Raw genomic sequence first — 18927 nt, 5'->3', positions numbered from 1 at the left:
AGAGCTACATGTGGATACCACATCCCAGAGCACAGGCTTAAATTGGCCTCTTTTCCTTCTTCTGCACTGCTGATGAAAAACTTTGAGAAAGCTAAACGCAGAACAAAGAGGGGGAGAGGGGTAGAAAGGGTGATCAGGGTGGAGAAGGAAGAGGTGAGAAAGGGAGGGAAAAGGTGAATTTAGGAAAAAGGGGGTGATAGGCTGAAAAGAGGTGTGGAGACATGCACATAAACGAGAGGATGAGGAGGTAGATAAGATTGACACAGTGGAAGTGAAGAGAATGGATTACCAGGATGTGAGAGGAGTCTAGTACAGAAAAACCTCTATGCTAGCTTTACGTCCAGTGACTTGCAAGTAGTGACCCCCCAGCTTACCCGCAAAAACAAAATCAATTGGACTTTTGATTGCTCAAACTTGATCTCAACTCCAAAAACAGGCCTTCTCTTAGTACAGCCCCAATACTTTACATCAAAACACAAATTGTACAGAAAATTATACATTTAGTCCTGGTTTGCTTACCGTTCACACTGGCATTTTTATCACTGAATCTAAAGGAATTGTTTTGTTTTAATCAAATCTGCCAAGTGTGAACATGCCCCAAGTAAAGGTTACTCTCCAAACGCCTTCCTCATTGGGCTTTGAGTAGATATGAATAATAAATACCACCTAATGTTCTTTAGGAGTCAAAAAAGGAAAAAGCTGTCCACAAGAACAAACAAATCAAACCTAAGTCAAACAACCTAGACTTACTATATCATGTCCACAAAGATTTGGTTTTTAATTTTTTTTATCCAAAACATTTAACAAATAATGTAAGGGTCCCAGGCATGCACAACCTAAGCAGGAGACCCAGCAATATGACACAAAGTATAAACAATCAACAGGTTTAGAGTGACACACTGTTCTGCTACTTGTCATGCTGTGGTCATACTACTGGCTACCATTCATTAGTAGAAAAGTGACTATTGTCCTCCATAAACTACAGTATAGCTGCCAATGCTGGTTGAGGACTGTCCTTAAAATGAATTGATCTCATAAATCCTAATATTAGGCTTTAGCATCACAATCTGTCAAAATATTGCAGTTTATATACCAATGCTGCTTAACAGTAAAACTCACTACAACATTAACCGAAGGCTACACAAACAAAAAAGTGAAAGCAGTTGAGACTTCAGCACAAGTTTATGATAAAATTCAGATGAAAACATTATCATCTCATATAAAGTAGCAGGAGTCAGCCAATCCAATTAAAGGTCAAAAAAAAAAAAGAAAAAAAAAAAGACATTAAAGAAATTCTGGATTACATAAGAAAGTAGAAAGAATGCAATTGTCACCAGTTTGTAAAACCTATTTTCCCAACAATCTGAAAAAAATATCAATCAGGTACAATTTGGCAGTCTTTTCTTGACAGAAATACACTTAATAAAAACAACAAATGAACCTAAACAAAATGATCTACTTGAACCATCACCTTGCTAGGGAGAATGGGAGGAACTACAAACATCAGGTAGAAAAGTCAGAGCCCATTCTCTAAAAAGCGGATTCATACTTTCATGGGTGGGAAGAGACAACTTTTACACAGGTAGCTGAAGATGAAACGGGGATAGTACAGTGGACCAGGGGGGCATGGTGATGAAAGAGACAGCATGCCTCCTGCAAGGCTCCTGATGTGCTGCAGTTCAGTGTGTATGTGTGTGTGACAAGCACATACAAGGAACTCAGTAAATGCGGCCTCGGCTCCTGTTTCCCCTGCCTCCAAAGCCTCGTCCTCGGCCTCCCCTGAAGCCTCCACGGTTTTCTAGAAGCAGACGTGCGGGGAAACACGAGGTCAGCATATCATCACATTTAACCCAAATCCTCCACTTAAATGCATGCCCCAACACAAGAGGCGAACCACCTACATCCAATAAAATGCCAATGCTAAGCACATTCATGACTTCTGCATTTTAGCTTCCATCATTCAGAAGAAAGATGACCAAAACGTATACAGGGAGTGCGCTGTTGGGCCAATGGGAACGACATTAAGATGGCAACTTTTGGGGGATTCCCTCACCGTGGGTGAAGTTGCCGATGGTGGCGCTGTACTTGCCACTGGGGGGGTTGTAGATCTGCCGTGCGTCCCTCCTGGGCAAAGGGGAGATCTGCTTGTTCATGGCGCTGCCTGCGCCCATCTCCTCACCCGACGGGCGCTTCTGACTACAAGGATCATAAATATAAATCATGACAATGAGTGATTGGCACTGAACTTTTGTTGTTGTCAAGCAGGTAGGATCCTCACAGTACATATATGCTTTCTTTTGACATGGTTACAAGAGAAATAGAGAACAAGAAGGCAGTAAAGGCAACTACTTGATATTTACATTTAGCAGACGCTCTTATCCAGCGCGACTTATAGCAACTACAGTGACATTCCCCCCCCAAGGCAAGTAGGGTGAAGTGCCTTGCACAAGGACACAATGTCATTTGGCATGGCTGGGAATTGAACAGGCAACCTTCTGATAAACAACCCGATTCCCTAACCACTCAGCCACCTGACTCCCTGATATGAGTGTAAAGGGCCTTACCCTACAGCTTCCGCCTTCTGAACTGGCTTCCAGGACAGGGTGACTATGCTCTTGTATGACGGAGGATTATGGAAGAGATCCTGTAAATCAAACACACGCATGTACATTTACATTGACAGAACATTGCCTTTTGACACACACACGCACATCTCATAGGGCCCTGTACCTTGATGAGGACGTTGATGTTGTTGGTGATCTTCAGAGCCACTACCTTCATCTTGTTCTGAGGGACATTGCCAGGTTAGCGACATTGAATGAGATGGGAAAAACCTCAGTGCATTCCCCCAGTAGCCATCAAAATTAAACATTTGGAATATTCAGAGACACACACACACCTCTTCAGTCTTCAGTGCATCTCCTGTCTTGCCTTGCAGGGCTACCCGAAGTTGACGAATGTACACCTGCAGTCCTCTGGCAAAGTACTGTAACCTGTGGGATAGTGAGGTGCACAGAAATCTGGGTCAGAATAATTGAGAAAAATTCAACATGCTTCAAAATAGTCAATTAGAAGAAAATCTCAAATCAAAGTAAAAAAAATAAAATAAAACCCTGCCACACCCCTCTGCTTTACCTGATCTTGAAATCTTTGAGGCGCTCTGCATTGATCTTGTCGATAAGGAAGTCAGGCAGCTTCTTGCCAAGCTGGTGGAAGCTGTAAAGAAGACACTCTACGTAGCTGAACTGCAGCTTGGGCTCCTCACCGCTGGCATTTTCCCCATTCTCCCCCTCCTCCACTGGAGGGAGGGGCATGAACTCCTACAGAGGGTAAGGGAGGGGGGTTTGTAGAGGGGAGGGACAGGAAGAGGGGGGACAATAATGAAAGTGCAGGTCAGCCATCAAGCCATTTATAAGAAATATACCAGGAATACCAGTCTGGTCATCAATGCTCCAATATAACACGCGAAAATGCATTCATTATGTTATGCCAACAAAGCAGTGTGTGTGCAAACGGCATCCTGTGAGGACAGCTGCTATGGTTCTTTCCAGTATGGTTCTTACCAGAAGCTTCTCAAACAGCATGGTAAGGTTTGTCTCTAGCTTGTCCATGTCCCCGCAGAACGGACTCATCTCAGCCAGCAGCTTCAACACCTACACACACGCAATAACACTCAGTTGAGCAAATCTGTGTATGCTGGTAATGAAAGGCAGTGCACCCGTTTAACAGGGGCACATCGACGGAATGGCCAACAGAATCCTAATGCATTCTGCAACAGTAAGTATTCATGCAAGTCAAGTAACAAAAAAAGGCACCTGAATGGACCTTAAGGCTCATGTGACAGGTGCTGGAAAACAGGGCCGCATGTAGTAAATCTTCAAATCGCGCTAGCATGCACTAAAGTTACTAATACACATGTATTACTTTTTTTTATCACATCACTAAAGTAAGTGTTTTGAAGAAATCCCTGAAAATAATTGGCAATTTTTTGGATACCAATACTCAACTTGTCAAATCAATCAGCAAATCAAAATATGGCTTGTTTTCTCATTTTGGGGGCATGATAGAGGCTCAATTTGATTAACATATTTGTTTTTTTTGGCTATAGTCAATTAGTTTTGGTCAAGCCACCATCCATAAACAAAGGTGTGGTGTCAGTTTACGGCAAGGTTGGTCCATATGGTTCGGGGTGGAGTTGACAAACTATTGTTGCCACCCATTACGTGCCAGTGGGAAGTGGGGAAGAATGACTAAATGTAAATAGCTCATAACATTTTAAAGGGATTTTCTCCGCTAGTTATTTACGGGGTACCAACATTCAAATATGGTCTTCAAATATCAATGCCTTATTTAAATGAACAAATGATGTTTGTAAGCATACAATCTGAACTTCCCTGACATGTAAAACATGATTAAATGATCATGACCTACAGTACACATGGACCAAAATACCAGCACTTGTCACATATGGCTCAAGGTTTACGGTATTAAGCGGCAACATAAGACTGGGTAAGCTCTACTGTAAATTCTACAGTATCATCAAGTCGGGGGTGTGTGTGTGGCTAACCTCCAGCTGAATGTCCAGCTCTGCGACTGGACTGGTCAGGGAGCTCAGGTTTGGCAAAACGTGGTCACAGAAATACGTCAAGAAACGAGTGGAATGCACATTTTTCTGAAAGAAATAGAAATGGGCCAATGGGCAACGTGCGAGTGTGTTTGTGAGAGAATAAGAATGTGTGTGCACGATCCATTGAGGGTCTGAGCAATCCACTTCACTTACAGAGAAGAGGGGCAGGGCCTGGCGAGTGCACTGCATCAGGCGGTCCACCGTGTCAGGGTCGGCAGGGTTCAGTGCCTGCTCCAGAAAGGCCTGCTCCACCACCAGCTCCACCAACTGCTGTCGTCCGCTTACTGTTTGCAGGGCCCTCAGCCCGGACACCACACGCATCAGCAGAACAAACTCCTCCCCCGTCACGTCCTCCAGTACCTAGGAGGGACAGGATTAGAGGATTGACACCCAAATATGGCCATTTGATGGAAAACAAATGCACACAACAATTTTCCAAATTATAATTTCAAGACAAAAAGCCAAATCTTAAGGCCTTCTCAGGGCCTCCATAACCTAACTAACGCAAGTGAAAATATATCCAACCACATGAAACAACATTCAGTGAAGAGACCGAACAGACCTTTTTGGTCTCTGTAAAAATGTAGTCCTCCACTTCCTTGGTCATGACATCCTCAGGCAGGCCCTTCAGCTTGGTGGAGAGGAACTTGATGGCCCTCTCTCTCACTATGTCCTCTCCCTGCAGGATCTGAGAGAACAGCCCTCCCAGAGTACCTGGGTGAAAGAGGGACAACGGAAGATTAGACACCAATTACTTTGTCTACTTACCTTTGTGATTAATTGATCACGGCAACTACACAAACCTGTTGGACCTGTTGGACATATAACTAAGGAAATACAGAATTGACTCGTACGTTGAATAAAATAAATAGAAAGCCACTTACCCTTGGCGTCCATTTTAAAGATGGAGAGCAGTGCAGTGTTAACTTGGTTGAACTCTGCAGAGTCGTCTAAAAGCACAAATATCAGTGTTTCAAAACAAACAGGAAACAACAAAACTTGTTGAACTTGTTGAAAAAAATGTCCATTAAGCAAAGATCTCTAAAAACCTGAGACTGTGTGCTCGTGAGTAGGTAAGTCAAGGAGTCTTTACCTGTCTGTAGAAGCTGGGTGAGGATGTCCGCAACCCTGACAATGTTTTCCCCCGCAGCGAAACGTGGGAGCTCTTTGATGGCCTGTCTCCGAATCTAGACAAGAGAGGGTACAGATAGGATGTCAAGTGAGTGTGGAACGTATACCATCTCCACCACATAAAGTAAAAGCTTGGCCAGAGACTGTATGTTAACTGCTTTGTAATAAGTGGTGGAGAAGAACGTATGAACGTCATTCTTACCGATACATCCTCATCCTCACACAGGTCCAGTTGGGCATTGATGGCTGAATCTGCCAGTTCTGGGAAGCTGCTGAAGAATTTGGGAATGAACTGTGCAGCCAGACGCTTCTCCTTTGGGCCCCCCTTTACCCCGTCAAGAATTGCCTGGTAGGCGTCTTTGTGCTGAAGGAGAAATAAGCATGTTGCACGTGTTTAATTTGCCAATATGAATAGATTAAGGATCAACAGAAACACACTAAAAAAGAAAATAGTAGAACATGCTGTTGTCCCTTCAGATTCCTTTGCGAAAAGCAGCCTACAGGCAGCTCCAATTAGTGATACGTTTTGTTACCCCTGGCCTGAGGTCTTGCTAGCTAGCAATGTAGCTCGCTGATTAGCTAACCAGCCGGCTGGCTTGCTATCTATCCTTTGGGGGTTGATACTGAAAATATATCTATCTAGTTAACATATCTTGCTAGCTTGTTACAGAGCAAACAAAATAATATCTGCGTGTTGTTCTGTATATAGGGTAAAATACCCCCCACGAGAAAACGTCTCGGTCATCCTGACAGAAGACAAGCAGCAGACATTCTCTGAGACAAGGTTACATGCTGATACTGAGCAAGTTAGCAAATGCAAGGCTGGGCCCCAGTTCAATAAAGCAATTGACGCAGCTAGCAATTGACGTAGCTAGATGGCTAGTAACCATTTGCTTTTCTACCACAGTAGCGCCCAGCGGTGCACAAGAACCAAGCAACCGTCAAAACGAGATTCACAGTTGGACCATGACGGAATTCAGACAACTTAAAAAAACAAACGAGTGAACCCTATGCTCAAGCGGGTTATAGCTTGGTTGCTAACTAGCTAGCTAAGATATCTATCGAGAGTAAGTGCGACTTCAGAAAAATTGTGTTCGGGACTAATTGCAGATAACAATTGAACAATTCAGTCATTAGGTTATTGTTAAAAGGCAATAATGCGCGTACCTGTTTCAAGTTATCCTTCGCATCAGCAAGGATCCCATAGTTACGATACAGCTCCTCGATAGTGACCGCCATCAGCGTGCGTCCAAGTGTCTTTTGGTGAGAACGCCGACTAAATATTAGGCAAATCAGACTTGTTATGTGCTCTTTTGGGTTAAAACGTAAAACATGTGATTCTAGTCTAATCAAAGCAGAATATTTGAAAAGGTTTGGGGAGCAGAAATATATAGAGATTGTCTAAGTCCCAACTGCCTGGTCCGTTCCGCAATGTTAACCAACAGCCACATTCGCTCTGATACGAAATAAGCTTCGGGAACGGAAGCCTGGAAGTAATACTTTAGAGCGATAGCTCCTCGGCAAACCACTGCAGTAGGGGCTTGAAAAACGACGTAGCCGTGGAGTACAATGACCAGCTTTTCGGTTATTTAGCACCTTTGGTACATACATTTCATTTTTATGTTGAAACTGTACCAGAGCACGCCAGGGTTTTCACCTTAATCTAGTCATGAAGGCAAATCATACAAGTAGGCTAAATAACCTTAGAGCTAATTAAAACAACTGTATTGAATAACATTTTATTTTTGTGTTTATTCTTTCAGACCATATTTGACCAATGATAAGAGCACTCATTGGTGATGTTTCATCTTCTGGTTTTCCACATCTTGGGCACTGGGACACATTTCAGAATTGTATATCCATCTCCAAAAGTTCAATTCTTTACATACAGATGTGGCAAATCAACTCCCAGCAACCATGAGTGTGTGAACGTGATTCTTTCTTCATAGCAAATTATATTTGCCTGTAGTCCTTCATCGTCTCAAAATTCCATGCATCAAGATATTACAGGAATCGGATTCCTGCTCCAAATTGGACCCCATCGCATATCCTAAAAATGAGATTCATAGGTAAAGAAAGTGTTAAACTTGTATAGTCAATTATGAAATGTTCATTGACTAGTGTATAAAATATATGCACTATTTATACATCGATTTGAATAAGTGTCTTTTTAATTAATAAAGTACATCGCTTTTTCAAAAATTCCAATTCCAAACTTAGTCTGAATTCAAAATAATATTTTCTCACCATCTACACACGATAATAGTTCCAACTTTTACTAAAGAAACCAGCCTGTGTATCCACATAGGCTTACCTGTCTCCACTCTGGACACCCATGGGAATGCAGTAGTTGAGCTCCAGTCTAGCAATGTTCCCCAGGCGTAGCACAATCCCAGCTCCGTAGGACCAGCGAATGCACTCTGCCAGTCTTGTCAGATGTGCTTTTGGACCTTCGCCTTAGGGAGACACTTTGAACCATCATCTCGGCTGCACGGTCACGTTCAGAACACTGCCACTCTGACATATTCTAGGTTCACTATTGATTCAAAAGGTCAGTATTTCATCACATGTATTCTGTGTTCAATTAAATAGCAGTGCTCACCGTAGTTAAGGTTACACAGGTTTCCAGCATTGAGGAAGAAGTGGGTCCTGAAGAGGTCTCCAAAGCCGCCTTTGCCTGGACGGAAGGGTAGTGGAGTATACAGGTGGATCCCACCAGCCCAGTAAGCCTCACCTCCCAGGTAGTCACCTGTCATACCCATAATAACAAAAACAAAATCACCAAAAATCATCAACCATAATCCTCACTGAATTTGACAGTGAAGATCATCACGTTCTTACCTTCACTCTGTGGGCCAATGCTGTACATACTGAATCCCCTCACACTTGTAGGCCCACCCAGATAATACCTATGAAAAAAAAACAGATGGAAAGTGTGACATTGTAGGATTAAATCATTAAATCATCCACTAAAGGCATACCAAAGGCCCACTAAACTGGGCTTTATGCAGTCTTTTTTCAGACTAGTGTCAGGGCTGCAGTGATGGCAGAGACTATAAAGTGAATGTCTTCTGTACCTGTCTGCTATGCACGTTGGCGTGTCTCCAATGGGCAGCAACATTCCTCCCCACAGAGACGCAGACAAGACCTAAAAGGGATTCACAGAAGTATTTTGCTTAATTCACAGCAATCAAGTTTTAAAATAAATAAATGCAACCACAACATTGTTCAGGAGTTGATGTGGTTTTCTGGATACAAATACCCACTAAATTTCCATTCTACCAGCAACAACTGCTGCACTGAGAACCAAAGAGGAGGTTCACTGAACGGGATCCCTGTGCTCTCACAAGCCACTATGTGGTACCTGATACTCCCTTCTTAATGCACCCTTTAGATATAGATTAAAAACTAGCCCCAAATAAAAAATGTATCAAGTAGAATTTCCATTGAAGTATGTCTTCAATAATAAGATTACATCCTGTGGAGGAAACCACCCACAAATATTTATGTCGAACTTCGAATCTTACCGAATCCCAGAAGAGACGTCTGTTTATCTGGATCTCAAAGTCTTCCTTTAAGAAGCTGGCGTCTCCCCCGGTATAGCCTGCCAACTCCTGGAATACCACAGACACAAAATCATGTTTACTTCAGTATGTTCAATTTAGGAATAAAGGGGAATGGATTAATTGGGATTGGATGGTGCAAGTATTGGTTCACTTGGCCTTGATGTACCTGGTGGAACTTGAGGAAGGCGCCTGTCCTGGGAAGGATGGTTGAGTTTCTTGTGTCAATGACCATGGTGTGCTGCAGAGCGAGGAGGAAAAGATCCAAGCAGTATCCAAGTAATTATTGTAGAATATACCAATCTAAAATAAATAATTTCTGTATTACATTGGGGATTTGGGGTGTGTATGAAGCAAAACTGAGGCTCAGTACCGAGAGTGATGACTTGAGGGAGTGGCCACTCTCCTCCCGGACGGCAAACGAGGCAGTACGAGCCAGACAGCCCAGCTCTCTCCACACACCTTCCCACTTCAGGGTGTGGTTAGTCCTCCAGATAGGAAACTGTTAATACAGTAACAGAACCATAGAGTAATTTACTGATCCACACCAAACTGGACCACCACATTTGCATGAGCAATATATACATACGCTGAACTCTGTGGAGATGCCTCGATCAGTCTCTCTCAGTGAACTCCATGGGAACTGGCCAGTGACCTTGTATACATTGACAGCAAAACTGTGAAGAACGGGATCACATTCATATGCAGATTATTAGAGTACACAATATTACACACATACATCATCAATTTAGTAGTAATGTCTCATACTTGCGCTCAAAGTGTCCAGGTTGGGGCTTGAAGAATGACAGGCCATAAGAAGTCTCTTTGGTGCCATAAGAGAACTGGAAAGTGAGTTTCTCTGCTCGACCGAACACATTGGGTAGCTTAAGGCCCAGAACCTGCAGTAGGAGGTAATCGTCAAAACATACTAACAATGGACTTGAACTTAGTGTAAAGCTAAGCAGGACAGTGCTGTTTGCTGTCTATGGACTTTGGATACTTCGGTAATCTACCGCTACACGAGAGCAGGAAGCAGATCACGTCCAAGACAGTCATTAGGAATTCTCACCATGCTACCTTCGTTATTCCCAACCATGGTGTTATAGTTCCCAGTCAATCGTCTCAATTCAGTCACCTCAAACGTAACATCAAGTCCATTTGGAAGTGCATCTGCCCCTGCAAGAAAACAATATACTGTATCTTACTATAATACACTTGTGTATTATAATTGACATTTACTTTTGGGCACATAAAAAAGTGAGCATGTAATCTGGGTATTACCTGAGTGTTCAATTATAAATTACCTTGTGAGGTGTCAATAACAACTTCCACTTTCCTGAAAATACCGAGACGTAGAAGATTTTGTCTTGCCTCATGGGACCTCTTCATGACCTAAAACATATTTGGTTTCAGTCAATGCCTCGGACTCCAACCACTAAACCAATTATAAACTAACAACAACTATTGTATGATGTGTACATTATGTTTGACTGACAAACACTCACATCAATCAGGTTTTTGGCTCGGAAGACTTCAGCTATTTCATATGATAAGAGGTCCTCTTTGGTTCTTCCAAGTCCATCTATGTGTACCCGCTGAACAACTACCTAAAGAGCATAGGGGGAAAACAGCATAGATAAACTGCAATAAGGAGGGACATACAGATTCATCAGCTAGATACAACACAATATTGAGCTAAAGCTATTCTGGCTAAAGCCACGACTAATACTAAAGAACGTATAGTTCTGCTAAACAATACAGTCCTTACATTTTTGTTTTCAAGAACTTCCTGCTTTGACTCCTGCTCAATGTCGGGAGTCTCAATGTCATCAGCATGAACACCCAACTCCGGACCGTGCATGGGTAGTGGATCAAGGCTCTGCAATAGGATGAACACAACAGAAATTATGCCGTCTACGTTCAATGATGTGGTGCCACAAGTGGCAGCAAGTGTAGCAAGCGAGTTAGTGTTCCAGGGATGCCATAATTGAACATTCTCATTAGTAACAGGCATGGCACGCATACCACTTTTTTCCAACGACATGACTAGAAAGAAAAACACTATTGCCCGGGATGGATTGCTAACTCAATGCGTTTTCAAATTAGCTGTATTATAACCGACTGTATCATTTGTTTGGGTACTTGTAGTGCTGACAACTGTGCAAACTATTATTTTAATAGTCAGCTTGACCAATGCCAGGTCCGTAGCTTTTTTGACATCAGTAGCCGCCCTATGTGTCTGTACCTAGCTAGCTAGCTACTGACTACAGTACATAAAGGTCATGCTTTCACCAATAGATTTTAAGTTGCCCTTACCCTTGCGTGAACGGTGCCCATGTTTGGACTTCGTGCACAATGTTCCTCGAACTTCACAGAGGTGTTTAAGAGATAAAGGAATATCTAGTCCCAAAATATTGCTGTAGATTTGTTGACGGCTGACGCCATGACACACTCAAACCACGCCTCCAGTTTTCTTGGGACGTCCAAGTAGTGCCAGTTTAATAGGCTTCTGATATATTTTAGTAAAAGGTCACACACAGGTGCCAGATTCCTCATATCGTTCTCTTCTCATAGACAGGTTCATGAGCCTGACAATAATGTTCGTGTTTAGTGAATAAATTATAATCCCACTGAAATAATAATATAATTTAATAATATAATGAAAGATGGGGGTTAAAAGACTGATGCTTTATGTCTCCCTGTTAGATTGAAATTGTAATAGTGAAGCAAAGTACGTTACTCCAATGGAGCATGTAATTGCAAATTAATCAAATACAATTCTGTATCAACAATTAAAGATTTAATTCAGAACTTTTATTTTATAAAAACTTTGATTGTGAAAATGCATCTTCTCCAGTTAAGATACATGTATATGGTGATTTAGTTTAACCTTTATTTGGATGATATTCACAGGCAAACAGACTGATGTACAGTAGCTTGACAACATACTTTCCATATACTACATCATCATATTAACCAATAAGTTTAATTACCAATGTAACAGCATAACTGTCCTTGAGCTGTAAATATGAAACAATGAATACCTCTCCTGTGTTTCAGTATGAGACTAAAAACAATGTAGGCTAAATGTTATGATAGAAATGTTGCACAGCTTCGCTGCAGTCCTTCCTTCCTGTAATTGGCGAAACAAAACATAATTAGAAAATGAATGATTGAAACGATGGATGCATAGCCTATATTAGAACATATTATTTACTTACGCCTCCCTCTTAAATGTATCGTGAGAGATCTTGTTTTTGACCATTCCTTCAGGACACTCATTGACGTTTTTTATTCCCAGAGTTGTCAATGCTAAAGAATTAAATTGTTAGTGATTACAGTGTCCATACTTTGTATTTGGGTTCATGCAGGGTTTGTATGACAAATGCAACTGGTGATGGCAACTAAACTTTAACATTTTCAATAGGTCTCCTAACAATGATGTTAAGAGGTGAAGAAATGCTTTAGGGAGCCTCACCCTCCTTGTATTGAACAAAAGTGATGTATCCTTGCTTAGTAGGGTCCATAATTCCAAACACTGCATCCAAGTTAGAGTCATTAAACAAACTTGGGCATTCAAGAGACCTCATTTTGGAAACTTGCAGCTGTTCAAGTTGAGCGATCAGGAATTCTTGTGGCCTTTCTGAAAAAGCAGTCCATATTAGAGCAAGCACTGGACTAGAACTATAATTTTGCGCTACGTACGCCGGTAGGAAAGATTTTCCTATGGAAATATTTTCCTACCGGCAGAACAAACCGACAGAACTTTTAAAAAAGCACTGAAAATATTAGTTTCCAATGTAAGGGGAACTTCAAACCTGGTCTGTAAAAGAAGAGCATACTTGTTAAATTATCCATAAGTTCAATAATTTTATGCTTTTTAAGATAATTAGCAGCTTCTTGCTCCCGTGTTGTCGCCATATTTGTTTAGACTGGTGCCTATTGGTTGTCCATTGGTTGCTAGGAGACACTGCGGCTTAATCTGGTTTGTAAGAAGTAGTTGTCGTGTTTATCAGTATGGTCTGGTCGTATAACCGATTCTGATTGGCTAATGGACACCTACTTGGTTGTTCCAGTGTAACTGTCGATTCACTGTTCTAAATTAATGCGCTGGCTACAAAGTATTGCCCTTGTCAGGCGGCAAGAAACTATTGTAGAATGTACTTCAGTATTAGGTATACTGCTGTTCATTTATCTATTGCAGGCTTCTCTGTCACAAATGTATGCATTGAAACATCCACCAAACATACAAAGTACAGAATATTAATAATTTATTTTTGTACGTTTGTTTCAACAGACTTCTTGGTAGAGGCTTGACTGATGAGTGTCACTCCAGCAACATAAATCCAGCACCATGGTGTTACAAGTCTTTTAACAATCCCATAATGTCCTTCGCAGCTGTATACCAGGCTGGAAAAAAGCCCTGATAGGGCTCCACCACACGTGGATAAACAAGAGGTCTCTTGTCCACTGAATCCAACGTTCCTCACTGAGGTGATTGCCTCAATTCCCAGATTCAGGTTTGAGACTTTGCAAAACTGTCTCTTCTCTAGCTTTCAATCCCAGCAGTTCTGTCTTCAACTCCCCAGGCTTGGGTGGGATTTCAGGAATACTCTGGCAAAGACATAAATAGTTTGATGGCCGTATCACTGGTATTTTCATAAAACTCACATTCACTGTATCACATCATCAGACCATGATATGAGTGTTGTGTGTTTGTTAGTGTGGATGTGTGTGTTTGTTGATAAACAACAGAGAGGGAGAAACACTCCAGAGTGCACTGAGGACAAACAAAGTAGATTTTTTTTCTACTATTGTAATTCTAGTTTGAACAATATAAACCTGCAAAGATTAATACAATGGAAAACTGAGGTTTTGTCTGTGCCCTTACCAAATCAGGCCTGTAGTACTGGTGGACACATTCTGCTCCTACAAACATGGCCATCATACTGGCCCCAAACATCTGCAGATATCGAGGCCAGGACACACCAGCAGGCATTTTTACACCTTCTGCAGGGATTCAGGACTAACCTTAGTAAGATAATATTTAAGTAATTGCAGAACATGTGACTGGATTGATCTCAATATACTGTACATAGCTGAAATAGTAAATTACAACAATTAATGTAACAGATTCATCCCTAATGTTACATGAAACCTTTCAAGTAAAACAGTATGTCAAAAACAGTATGTCAACCCTGTCTGTCTGTCACAGCAGTTTAGTCTACTACAGACAGCTGCGATGCATCACATTAGCTACCAATGCTAGATAACTATGGCTAACGTAATACCCACACTATGAGCAATATTTCCAAAACTAGCCCAAAGAGCTAGATACTTGCCTTTGGTCAAATTTACAGTCAATCAATCAGTCATCAAAATATAATTGAAGACTAAGCACTAGCAGGTCACTTATACAATACACTCTTTGACTTAGCTAACACAACCTTCGCTCTTCTTCAGAACTCGGATTTGAGAGATATTGAAGCGCTTTGCTGCCACCTATTGTGCACATTGAAGCCTTCAGTGGGTTGGAGTTTGTAAAAAATACAAATGAAAAATGCTATCTACTGTAATTATTCGTATTGTGTAGTATAATATTAATTGATATGAAAAAACTGTACAATATGTACAACTAGTCCAAAAATTATGATTATGCAAGTCGAACATGTTCACATTCCACCCCAGCAGGGGGAAATCATCCAAACATGTCGCTTCCTGAAGACAGTCGAGCCGAACGGCTGAACCTTTTAAATGGTCTTTGTTTTGGGTGCGTTGAACGCCCTCAATCGGCCTATTTGAAGAAAGAAGAATTCTGAAGATGTATGACAGGTATGTCTGAAACCAAATTGTATTTTACTAACACATAAAAATATACACCACTCAACTGCAAGCAAGCGAGAGCAGTAGACTGTAAAATAATGATGCTTGTCTGTATAAACCCTTCCCTCACCAGAGGTCTTTGTGGTCCTGCCTGCGATAACAATCAGTATTGCAAATCTAATACGCTTAATAGATTCAGCTGCCAGTATTCCTGGTCCCTATTGATGCCTTTGAGAGTAAAGGTAATCATTGTAACAGCAGAATGAATATTAATTTATTTAAGTAAATCCACGATAAAGATGGAAGAAAAGCAGTATACGTCACTGACGGTTCCTACGGATTATCTCCAACAGTGGTGAGTTCTCCCCGAATGCATTGGTGTTGGAGGTTTGGCATCAAAAGAAACTATTGACGAATGTCAGTGGACGTTTACATCTTCATGCATGAATTTAAATGTTTGTTTTTTTTAAACTGCCACCAAGAAACGAACAAACTATATTTTAATATCAGGCAGGCAAAGCATGCTTCCCCTGCAATGTTTAGTGAACCTGTGTAATTGTCGTCCTGTTTTTTCATTTACGTTCATGTGTAGGCTAATTGTATCATGTTTACTTATTTTGTGTGTAAACAATTGATGATTGATTTAAGAAGATGGTATCCTCTAATAAAGTTGTTCAGACACACGATTCAATCACCACAATTACCTTGAATTAGTTTAATACGTTTTATAACATGTTAAATATTTTAAACAATGGTACCCTGAAGCTCATATAATCTTTTGGCCTTTTTTAGAAGGTGAAGAAAGTCCACTATCAACAACCATCAAGGCATTGGGATTTCATATCACATCATACTGTTTCAGTCCTTTTTGTACTGTCATCTCCTGCTGTACGTACACGCCATTATAACAACCAAAGGAAATGCGGTGTCAGTCTATTCTTTGTGTCTAATCCTGCATTTCTATTGGATACCCAGGTACCAGTCCACCCAGCAGCATCCCCAGGCTCAGCATGTGATGCAGTACCACAACACAGGCCATGTGGGTCAGTACATGGATGGTTCTAGAGAAGACCGGGTCATGACTGAGCTGTCAGTCCACCAGGAGCTGCCGGTGCACCAGGAGTTTTCCATTCACCAGGAGTTTCTCGGTCATCAAGACCTGGACTTCCATCATGACTTCACTGGACATCAAGAGCCTATTGTCCAACACCATCATCAGCCTGCAGATCCATCACAAGGTAGTGTCTCTTCTGTCCTCTTTCTTTGTTTGGTCTTTGTTCTTGAAATCTAGTCTGGGTTCTACCCTTTTTTCCACATGTCTTTCTCATAGCTCCAACTCCAGGAAAGAGAAAGAGAGGGAGACCTCCCAAACAGAAGTTGGAAGAAGGCAAACAGCAGGAAGAGTATGACCAGAATGAGGCCATAAAGAAGGCTAAACGGGCTCTCAACCGTTTCAATGGCATGTCAGTGGCTGAGGTTATGGCCAAAACCCTGCCAGACATTATTGCCCACAATCTTGACATTTTGATAGTGAGTTGTTTACTGAAGATTAATCATGGAGTTGCCCCAATGTAATAGTTTAATATGACTACTTTTTATGTATTTTGTTCACACAAGGGAAGATTCTGGGCTTGTGACAAACACTTTGAACATATAAATGCATGTAGACACCTTTATCCAAGGTGACATTCAAGGTGGATTTGAAACATTTATAAACTGTAATAACAACTTTGTTCAATCTCAGATTGGTATCAACCCAGGACTGTTGTCAGCATTTAAAGGACGCCATTACCCAAACCCAGGCAACCATTTCTGTGAGTTGGACACAATCTCCACTGTGGCATGTTAGGACGATTTGCTGTCAGTATTGTAAATGAAAGTTTTGAGTGCTATGTTTTTTTTTGTTTTTTTTTCATGCCCAGGGAAATGTCTGTTCCTTTCTGGTTTGACTGAAGAGCAGCTCAATCACATGCATGATCAGAGCCTACCTGACAAGTACGGCATTGGCTTCACCAATATGGTGGAAAGGACAACGCCAGGGAGCAAAGACCTGTCAAGGTTCCTAGCCCACCAACATGGTTACTGCAAAAATGCCCAATGTGATGTCTCATCCATCTACACAATATGTATATCTCTTTTATTGTGTCGCAAAATTTGCTTCCACAGCAAAGAGTTCCGCGAAGGAGGTCGACAATTGGTGGAGAAGCTGAAAAAGTACAAGCCCCTCATTGCAGCGTTTAATGGGAAATGTAAGTAAATGGTGTAGAAATTGCAGTATTCTTGTGTTTTGACAAACCCAACTATATTTAATTGCTGTAATCTTTTTCTGGAAGGTATTTATGAAATTTTCTGCAAAGAGATATTTGGCGTAAAGGCCAAAAATCTTGTATTTGGCCTACAACCGTACAAAATCCCAGAAACAGAAACGGTAAGTTCCAGTCCCAGAACAGCAGCATTCAAATACCAAAGAAAAATGTAGGAGACCAGTGAAAAACTAAAAAATCCTCTTTTGTATAGGTGTGTTACCTGATGCCCTCATCGAGTCCACGCTGTGCCCAGTTCCCCCGCGCTCAGGACAAGGTGCACTTTTATGTCAAACTGAAGGAGTTAAGAGACAAGATTAAGGGGGGGTCACCAACACACCGGGAGGTGCAGGAGACTGACTATTCCTTTGACTTGCAACTTGCCAAAGGTAAAAGGATACAATGACTGAGTTGATAGGATGGATTTGATTGGTGAACACTTGGTGTCTCTTGATCCTTGATTTTGTAATATAATATTCAAAGGCTATACCGGAAGTCCTTCTTGTGATCTTCTGCTATTTGAAACGGATAAGATCTATCATTTTATTTTCTGTCTGTGCTGTCGAACAGATGATGCTAAGAGGCTGGCAATCAAGGAGGAAAATGTAGATCCAGAGTATGAGAACTGTGGTGGGGCACATGAAGACGCAAAGCAAAGCACCAGCTACTGTAATATTCCCCACACCAAAGACACAGGTGAGCAATACTATTTTACCATGGAATTTAAAAAGGAACAGATGTAGTCGTATTTGACCTTCCTGGGTTTAGAGTACTTGTTCATGAAGCTTGAAAAAACATACCAATAACATTTTATTTCTTTCCAGAAATGGCCAGAAAAGACCATGCCCCTGCAACAGGTGACCTGCCATATGACCAGTGGATGACACAGTCGTTCGCCGACCAAATACCGGACATCAGCTGTAATAGTAGCAATGTACCTCAACCTCAAATGGGAGCAGAAACCTTCTGAAGTGCAGAAGAGAAAAGGTTATTGGGGTCACCATTTTCGAAGGCATCACGATGCATGCATATGTTACACAACCAGAAAAAGGGAGAGAAAATACGGCCCACCATGACTGGACGACCGTTTTCAAATTCTCTCTGTAGAACACAGCCCATTTTTTCTTATTTTTTATAACTATTTATTGCATTTCATAAAGCATGTGTCCAGTGTCTTATTTTTATATTTTGAAAAGAATGGGATTTTGTTGGATCCCTCACTTGTACATGTGGAAGTGTAATTGTGCTCTGGAATTTTCAAGTTTATTATGACAGAGATATTAAATCAGTTGTAAAACTGACATAACATTTGTGATTGTTGAATTTATTAATTACTCGTGTTCATCAAATTTTCAAGAACAATTATTTAATGGGACAGCAAGTTATCTTGCCATAGCATATTATGGCATTAATCATTTTCTCAAACTGGTTGATGGATAAGGCACACACAACAATTTTACGGTCACAGAATACTTTATTA

General features: G+C 41.3%; 5 protein-coding genes across 10 annotated transcripts; 1 reads left to right on the top strand and 4 right to left on the bottom strand.

Annotated features, from left to right (window-relative positions):
• Positions 1–754: 754 nt before the first annotated feature.
• Positions 755–7242, bottom strand: api5 (apoptosis inhibitor 5). The gene is made up of 14 exons (XM_084672217.1): positions 6926–7242; positions 5961–6122; positions 5721–5814; positions 5512–5577; positions 5190–5341; positions 4781–4987; positions 4568–4672; positions 3564–3653; positions 3136–3320; positions 2900–2993; positions 2731–2787; positions 2565–2644; positions 2054–2196; positions 755–1798 (listed from the first exon to the last, which is right to left on the bottom strand). The coding sequence occupies exons 1-14, from the start codon at positions 6995–6997 to the stop codon at positions 1719–1721; spliced, it is 1587 nt and encodes a 528-aa protein (XP_084528343.1). The 5' UTR covers positions 6998–7242; the 3' UTR covers positions 755–1718.
• Positions 7243–7481: 239 nt separating this feature from the next.
• Positions 7482–11797, bottom strand: samm50 (SAMM50 sorting and assembly machinery component). Of its 2 annotated transcripts, none has more exons than XM_084672219.1 (15): positions 11638–11797; positions 11090–11200; positions 10827–10928; positions 10626–10713; positions 10391–10497; positions 10090–10220; positions 9911–9998; positions 9695–9823; positions 9491–9562; positions 9286–9372; positions 8836–8906; positions 8600–8667; positions 8361–8507; positions 8073–8214; positions 7482–7808 (listed from the first exon to the last, which is right to left on the bottom strand). In XM_084672219.1, the coding sequence occupies exons 1-15, from the start codon at positions 11656–11658 to the stop codon at positions 7763–7765; spliced, it is 1410 nt and encodes a 469-aa protein (XP_084528345.1). In that variant the 5' UTR covers positions 11659–11797; the 3' UTR covers positions 7482–7762. The 2 variants fall into 2 exon arrangements, with proteins under 2 accessions (XP_084528345.1, XP_084528344.1); XM_084672218.1 differs by having other exon boundaries at positions 8361–8517; positions 8601–8667.
• Positions 11798–12163: 366 nt separating this feature from the next.
• On the bottom strand, positions 12164–13301 carry efcab10 (EF-hand calcium binding domain 10). Its single transcript, XM_084672472.1, has 4 exons — positions 13140–13301; positions 12800–12964; positions 12543–12633; positions 12164–12454 (listed from the first exon to the last, which is right to left on the bottom strand). The coding sequence occupies exons 1-4, from the start codon at positions 13240–13242 to the stop codon at positions 12412–12414; spliced, it is 402 nt and encodes a 133-aa protein (XP_084528598.1). The 5' UTR covers positions 13243–13301; the 3' UTR covers positions 12164–12411.
• Positions 13302–13575: 274 nt separating this feature from the next.
• Positions 13576–14805, bottom strand: uqcc6 (ubiquinol-cytochrome c reductase complex assembly factor 6). Of its 2 annotated transcripts, none has more exons than XM_084672473.1 (3): positions 14664–14805; positions 14213–14331; positions 13576–13935 (listed from the first exon to the last, which is right to left on the bottom strand). In XM_084672473.1, the coding sequence occupies exons 2-3, from the start codon at positions 14318–14320 to the stop codon at positions 13825–13827; spliced, it is 219 nt and encodes a 72-aa protein (XP_084528599.1). In that variant the 5' UTR covers positions 14321–14331; positions 14664–14805; the 3' UTR covers positions 13576–13824. The 2 variants fall into 2 exon arrangements, with proteins under 2 accessions (XP_084528599.1, XP_084528600.1); XM_084672474.1 differs by having other exon boundaries at positions 14213–14352; positions 14664–14800.
• A 207-nt stretch (positions 14806–15012) lies between these two features.
• Positions 15013–18758, top strand: LOC146258853 (G/T mismatch-specific thymine DNA glycosylase-like). Of its 4 annotated transcripts, XM_084672169.1 has the most exons (12): positions 15074–15153; positions 15428–15499; positions 15937–16032; positions 16120–16382; positions 16475–16674; positions 16889–16958; positions 17067–17202; positions 17311–17393; positions 17478–17572; positions 17662–17836; positions 18018–18143; positions 18272–18758. In XM_084672169.1, the coding sequence occupies exons 4-12, from the start codon at positions 16160–16162 to the stop codon at positions 18415–18417; spliced, it is 1254 nt and encodes a 417-aa protein (XP_084528295.1). In that variant the 5' UTR covers positions 15074–15153; positions 15428–15499; positions 15937–16032; positions 16120–16159; the 3' UTR covers positions 18418–18758. The 4 variants fall into 4 exon arrangements, with proteins under 4 accessions (XP_084528292.1, XP_084528293.1, XP_084528295.1 ...); XM_084672166.1 differs by lacking the exon at positions 15937–16032 and having other exon boundaries at positions 15013–15153; XM_084672168.1 differs by having other exon boundaries at positions 15937–16382.
• The last annotated feature ends 169 nt before the right edge of the window (positions 18759–18927 follow it).

The sequence above is a fragment of the Hypomesus nipponensis genome, chromosome 14, assembly GCF_054491055.1.
Source record: "Hypomesus nipponensis isolate SF chromosome 14, ASM5449105v1, whole genome shotgun sequence".
NCBI lineage: Eukaryota > Metazoa > Chordata > Actinopteri > Osmeriformes > Osmeridae > Hypomesus > Hypomesus nipponensis.
This window is presented reverse-complemented; position numbering and strand designations above follow the sequence as displayed.